Source organism: Sinocyclocheilus grahami, unplaced genomic scaffold (genome assembly GCF_001515645.1).
Source record: "Sinocyclocheilus grahami isolate Dianchi unplaced genomic scaffold, SAMN03320097.WGS_v1.1 scaffold1597.1, whole genome shotgun sequence".
NCBI lineage: Eukaryota > Metazoa > Chordata > Actinopteri > Cypriniformes > Cyprinidae > Sinocyclocheilus > Sinocyclocheilus grahami.
Window position 1 is genome coordinate 131,485 of NW_015506776.1, and position 7,116 is coordinate 138,600.

Genomic DNA, 7,116 nt, shown 5'->3' on the forward strand with positions numbered 1-7,116 from the left:
CTAGCGCATTTCACACAGGCTGCTAGATTCACTTTCGCCAGAAAGTCGTGTATGCCTAAGGTTAAAAATAAATGATGTTTATAGTGAATGCCCCTATAAATGGTCTTATTTTTACGATTTAGTTTTAATCCAAATGATGCGTGCTAAGTGAGTGAACATCAAAGATCACACAACAGAATTGTGCGTGCGCTCTCTCTCCCTTCCTCCCTACCTTTAAGTAACTTGTGCATTGTTTTACTTACTTGTTTTTGACGTATCCGACCGAACTACAAACTTTCCAGTGATGTCTGTGAGAAAGGTATATTCACTCGACAAGCTTGCACATCTGCGCCGCCGCGCGCTCAATCTACTCAGCTTGCTTTGCTTATCAGCTCGCGCACATCAGCTATACAGGCGTTAATACTGAATGTTTAACATTATATTCATTGCATACATATACTTTGTAGACATCCTTAATCTCTAATAACTCCATACTGCTGTCTGTTGTTGGTGTTTCTTTGTCTGTATATGGCACTTATCACATGCTGTTTGGTATCGGGGCATTTTAACGAGTACGAGTACAGGACCTCAGTATCTGGCCCGATGCCAGTATCGGTATCGGTGCATCCCTATTTAAAATACATTAATTAATGTGATTTGATGGTTAAGACTACACACATAAGCATTGTGTCATATTGTTGTATATCTGACTTGGAACCGAACAGAAGTGGTACAACTTTGAGATCCAAGAGTAGTACTAGCTAGTGCATGCCAGGGCCAGTCGCATTTCCACTGTCACTTCCAGGGCTTGATCTGAGTTGGGAGACAACTTAAATGTCCGCAGTTCTTTTGTGAGCTGAAGTACTCAATTAATTGTTTTTAATGAGTCAATCTCTTATTTGCTAATCCAAAATCTAGCATCCACATGCATTGTTCTGTGTGAGGAGTTTTCATTCTTCTCTCTGCAGGCTGTATAACTGCAGTATTGGAGAGGAAGGTTGTTCTTTTCTGGCTTCAGCTCTGAGATCAAACCCGTCACACCTGAAAGAACTTGATCTGGGCTGTAATAAACTAAGAGATTCAGGAGTGAAGCTGCTAGCTGATCTACTGCAGGATCCACAGCGTAAACTGAAAAAACTACTGTGAGTGTTATCTCAATATGAAATTGATATATTGTGACAATGGTATTACATTTGGGGTTCTGAGTTTCCAGCTTGCAATTTACATTACAAGAGAAAATGACATTATAATTGCTACACTCTTAAAAAAAAGGCACAAAAGCTGTCACCCGGAGCTGTAACCTTTGAAAAGGTTAAAGTTAATATGTATTTTAGATACTAACATGTACCTTTAAGGTATCAATATGCACCCTTTATGGGTACGTAAGGTACAATGATATATACCTATTAAAAAGGTACTGCCCCAGTGGCAGCTTTTGTACCCTTTTTTCTGAAAGTGAGCATGGAACACACAAGTTTTACCTGACAAATTAATGTCTGAGCTTAGCTGTTAGGATTTTTTCTATTCCTCTCTGCAGGTTGGAAAATAGCAGTATTGGAGAAGATGGTTGTGCAGCTCTGGCTTCAGCTCTGAAATTAAACCCATCACACCTGAGAGAACTGGATCTGGGCAATAATTATCTAGGAGTCTTAGGAGTGAAGGCGCTCTCTCGTCTACTGCAGGATCCAAAATGTAAACTTGAGATACTGCAGTGAGTATTATTTCTCTCTCTCTCTTTTAAGCCAGTTTGATGTTTTAACCTATGGAATGTCTTTGGGTTTGAATTAATTAAAAACAATTTTAAATCATTTTAAATTTTGATTTAATTTGAATTAAATTTGGGATTCTTTTATCTTTAATAACCACTAAAAATTAATGTCTACAGGCATGGTAAAGCTTTATACAAATTGTACTTTGCTCTGAAAACACGCTATTTTACAACATCAATGTCCCAAATAGGAGCTTTTTCTCTTCTCTCTGCAGGTTGTATAACTGCCGTATCGAAGAGAAAGGTTGTGCCCGTCTGATTTCAGCTCTGAGATCAAACCCCTCACACCTGAGAGAACTGAATCTGAGCTGTAATAAACCAAGTGTTTCAGAAATTAAGCTGTTCTCTAACTTAGTACAGGATCCACGCTATAAACTGGAGAAACTAGAGTAAGTTTTTACTCTTTTATATGATATATAAGCTTTACAACAGTTAGTTCTAGTCCTCAAATTTGAGGAGTTTCCAGTAGTTTCCAATTTAGAGAATAGTCTTTCTGCTTAGCATTAAACAAGGGATAGGTTCACCTTTAAATAAAAATAATAATTATTATTATTAGGGTAAGTAAATTACATAATTTTTATTTTTGGGTGCACTATACCTTTAAATGTGTCATCATCCACTCCCAGGCCACTTCTGACAGGGAAGCAAAGTATTCATCATTGATGAAATTGGTAATACATGGTTAGGAGTCTGTAAATGTAGTAGGAAAGCAGCAAAAGAGCAGAAGAAAACACAGAGACAACACTACATCTTTTGGATTAGTCGTAATTAAGTCCTGAGATGTAGCACTTCAGTTGGAATTATTTTCACTGTTTAAGGATCATGTGAAGAGAAAATGATGCATCTATAAAGTCTTTTAGACATGATCTCTAATATTGATCATGTGTAAATTAATATTTGATCTTTCTCCCCAGTTTGTTTGTACTGTATTGAGCCTCATCTCTAACAACTACCTACAAATGACAAACCAAACAAGAGCTGCTATTGGACAAACACCAGCACTGACCAGCACAAATAAACCCATCTGAATGCATAGAAAATGCCAAAACTGGATATAAAAACCAGATTTTTATAGCCCAAATAAACACCTTAATGTATAAAATCACCAAATAGTGGATATGAAAATCAAATTTCAGCATTTTAACATAACGTCACACGCACATTTGAGCTGCCGTTTACTGTATTTGATGTGCTCCTTGTACGTGCATTTATCAATGTTTTTATGTAAATTAAAGGCTAAATTAAATTTGTTCATAGAAAGCAATTATGTTTTGAACTTGGATTAAAACACTTGATTCGTATGGATTTGAAGTTTTGGTGGAACGAGGCTGGAGGAATGTCTTGTGAAACAGCATAATTTGCTACATGAAAAATATGTATTCAACTGCATTTTGAGTATGTTTTCATACCTTTGTTTGAATATACTTGTACTTTAGATAAACACACAAATAAACGATGCTACAGATAAACAATACTGTAGCAAGTAAGTACACAACTTCACTTGTAGCCTTTTAGTCCATAATGCAAACAGTGAGGTCAGACATTAAAATGTGCAAACAAGGCAGGGCAATATATATATACAATATATGCTTACGTTAAATATGACCATTGTCATCTTTTTTTTTTTTCTTCAACCAATGAGAAATGTTCCCTCTACTGGCTTCACCTGGTTTTTCATTTTTGCCAAGGAAAATGTTGAGCCAATTTGAATAACTGGCAAAAGTAAATATAAATAATTACACCCCTATCAATTTTCTTTGGCAATTGTGCAAACATCGTAAAAATGGCAACACATTTTATTTGAATCCTTTTAACTCTCATCTAGCTCATCTGTAATTTTTGTTAAATGTTCCATATAGTCTGAATGTGGTGTACGAATGTAACCCGAACATATATTCACAACATTGTCAATGTCACACGACCTATCAGTTGCGTTGCTTCACTGCCATTCACAAACCCCTCATCGGATAGTATATTGCAGACTGAATGCAATTTATATGTACACTTAATTACACCGGAAGTAGTAAACTGCCCCGGTACTTCTTGCCTACCGTTTCATGAATACTGTAAACTCATATACGGAGACAAATTAGTGCTAAATTGTTATTCTAACTTTCAGAGACCAGTGATATAGACAAAACCAGCACCGGTATATACACACCGTACAACCTAGGTTCACCATATGAGTCTTCAGTTATACACCGTTACCCTGGACACCATTGTTGCATTGTTCATCTTGTTGTGAGGTCGACTGTCTTGTAATTTTTTTTCCCTTAGCAGCATGCTTTAAGATAATGTATAAGACAAGTAAAACCTCAACCACAATTGTTTGGTGAGAAACATTTAACACATGGGATGACGGTTCATTATTCCTTCCTTGTTTGATCATCTTGGATAAAAGCCACTTGCTAAATACTGCTTTAATTAGCAGAAGCTCAGAGTTCATTACAAACAAGTAAAGATCAACTCAAATTAATGTCCAATTACTTGGGAGTCAAAGAGTCATGTAATAAGCAGGATAACGTACAGCCAGCTAGTTGCTATGAACATCACTATATTTGACAATTATTCTCATGCTTGAAAAGAAACCGTGGGGGGGACGACAGCTTTCTTTAAAGATTTTTTTCCTCTTTATTTAGCTGAACATTTATTCATCCAAAAACAGTTTTCACCTCTGGGTTACAACACTACAGTCGTATACTTGTTGTTTACGTGGTTGTTACAATGTACGGTTAGTCACAGTAATATGCAATATTCACTGCGGTCCTAATATATTGCCTTGCTCAAAACAAACACTTGACGATCCAACACCACAGCTAAAGCAAGCGTTTCTCCCTGTAAAGGACAGAAGAAAATAAGATCACATGTTACATGAAGAAAAATCATTCCCATACGATTACAGACAGCTAGTTGAAATGTTTGAAGATTATATAACCATGCCGGGAAGGGCACCGCAGCAGGCCTCAAACCACCTCAAAAATCGCTCTAGCAGACATTACAGGAAAGGACAGAGTCACAATGACTCGACCTTGCTGGTCAGCCTGCAACAATGACTTCGGTTTTAGAGAAAGCCCAACTAAAACCGTATAATAAAGTGTTGCTTTGAAAATAGGTGTGAATTATGTGTTGACCAAACTTACTTCCTTGTAGCAGATGCGAGAAACTCATGGCAAAGGGGGCATCAAACTCATGACCAATATATATAACATTAACTTGGCCAGATGAATGCTCTCTGAAGGCTTCAAGGAATTTCCATTTTGCTGTAAAATACAGACCATTTCAGCAAGTTTCACAAGCAAAGGATTACATTGCGAGACCTTCAAGCACATGTTTGAAGAACTGATTGTCTGAGGTTTCTATAACCGTACTGCAGAAGGCAAACAGCAGGCCTCAAACCACCTCATGTCCATCTAGCAGACACAATAGGAAAGGACAGAGTCACTTCAGACTCAACCTCGCTGAACGGCCTGCCAGACTACTACACATTACATACATATTCATTTAGTTACCAACCAAACTGGCCAAAACCTACATTAACAATGCACAATTAGTTTTTAATACAGATAAAGAAGTACAAAAAGTTAACTTTAACGAACACGTGCATCTGAGCTCGACACGTGGACCCTTGTGACCACGTGCTTTTTTTTTTTTTTTTTTGGACAAAACTTATTTAAAACTACTCAGCTATATCAAGATACAATTTAGAAAGAAAAAGGCGTTATAATTAAAATCTAAAACAGTTTTTTTTTTTACACTTACAAGACTTAAAAAACGTAAAATCTATCCTTAATTTCCATTTTGCTGTAAAATACAGACCATTTCAGCAAGTTTCACAAGCAAAGGATTACATTGCGAGACCTTCAAGCACATGTTTGAAGAACTGATTGTCTGAGGTTTCTATAACCGTACTGCAGAAGGCAAACAGCAGGCCTCAAACCACCTCATGTCCATCTAGCAGACACAATAGGAAAGGACAGAGTCACTTCAGACTCAACCTCGCTGAACGGCCTGCCAGACTACTACACATTACATACATATTCATTTAGTTACCAACCAAACTGGCCAAAACCTACATTAACAATGCACAATTAGTTTTTAATACAGATAAAGTACAAAAAGTTAACTTTAACGAACACGTGCATCTGAGCTCGACACGTGGACCCTTGTGACCACGTGCTTTTTTTTTTTTTTGGACAAAACTTATTTAAAACTACTCAGCTATATCAAGATACAATTTAGAAAGAAAAAGGCATTATAATTAAAATCTAAAACAGTTTTTTTTTTACACTTACAAGACTTAAAAAACGTAAAATCTATCCTTACAGCATTGTACGCCTACTGCATGATATTTTATATCACATTAAGATGAACAATAAATAACCTTGTGCTATGTTTACGCACTGATATTTCAAGCTCACCTCAACAGAGACACGAGACAGAAGACACCGCTTGCACAGCAGTCCCGAAGCGAAAGAAGGATCCAGAACTCACACCAGTTGAAGGTCTTTTCTTCTTCTTCTACGTTTTTGATGCCAGCTCGCAAAACAGGTGTTTGATGCGTTACTGCCACCAACTGGACAGGAGTGTGAAGCGCAGAAGAATACAATATTAGTAACGCATATTTGAAATTCTGTCATATAAACCTGTTACTCTTGAGATAATGCAATAATATGGCACATATCGTTCTGCACCATTGTTAAAAGGTTTGGCAAAGTTTGAACTTTTCTGAAGTTCATTGCTTTCATTTTCATAGACTGGAGTGAGTGTTTAGAGCTATATTGATTTGAAATGTATTGTCATTTGCACAGGTGCATTACAGTACACTGGACTTCTTGTGAGTTTCTCACAGTCAGCTTTTGTAGAAGCAGTAAACTTTCTCAAAAAAAAAAGTGCAAGAGAGAAAGAGAGAAAAAAGATGCTTATTTGATTAGAGAACTATTTTGTAATAAAATTATTGTATTTTTTATTACTTAGACATTTCAAGAAAGCTTGAAAGGGTTTCATAAATCATTTGTGAACCTGCCTCATATGAATTCGACTTTCAAGTAATAATAATGAACAGACCTACCAAATTGTGATATTGGTTTACACTGCCATTTTACAGAATGATAATCTGGCTTCACTTAGTCCGCAATTAATTTCATCTGCAATGACAACTAAATTATGTTAGCTTTGTTTAATCTTAAGGTCAGCTTTGATTTCATGAAGTTTTATTTAGCTATTTCTTACTATATTACAGTTGAGTAGCATTCATATCTTCTATTAAAAATAATTTCTTTTGAAAATAGTAGTTTAGGCTAGGCTTTCTACAATACTGTGCTGTAGCCTATTTACACAATGCTCGCATTTAATGCAGTTTCAAGTGAAGT

General features: G+C 36.4%; 1 protein-coding gene and 1 long non-coding RNA gene across 2 annotated transcripts in view; one reads left to right on the forward strand and one right to left on the reverse strand.

Moving 5' to 3' along the window:
• Window positions 1-2,140, forward strand: part of LOC107571452 (NACHT, LRR and PYD domains-containing protein 3-like) — a 13,211-nt gene extending 11,071 nt beyond the window's left edge. Inside the window, exons 8-10 of the mRNA XM_016257777.1 lie at window positions 948-1,121; window positions 1,517-1,690; window positions 1,963-2,140. Of these exons, the coding sequence (XP_016113263.1) occupies window positions 948-1,121; window positions 1,517-1,690; window positions 1,963-2,140 (526 nt within the window). The remainder of the gene's footprint in view (window positions 1-947; window positions 1,122-1,516; window positions 1,691-1,962) is intronic.
• Window positions 2,141-4,489: 2,349 nt separating this feature from the next.
• On the reverse strand, window positions 4,490-6,256 carry LOC107571460 (uncharacterized). Its single transcript, XR_001607185.1, has 3 exons — window positions 6,166-6,256; window positions 4,888-5,007; window positions 4,490-4,582 (listed from the first exon to the last, which is right to left on the reverse strand). It is a non-coding gene; the product is annotated as an uncharacterized lncRNA (long non-coding RNA).
• Between the last annotated feature and the right edge of the window lie 860 nt (window positions 6,257-7,116).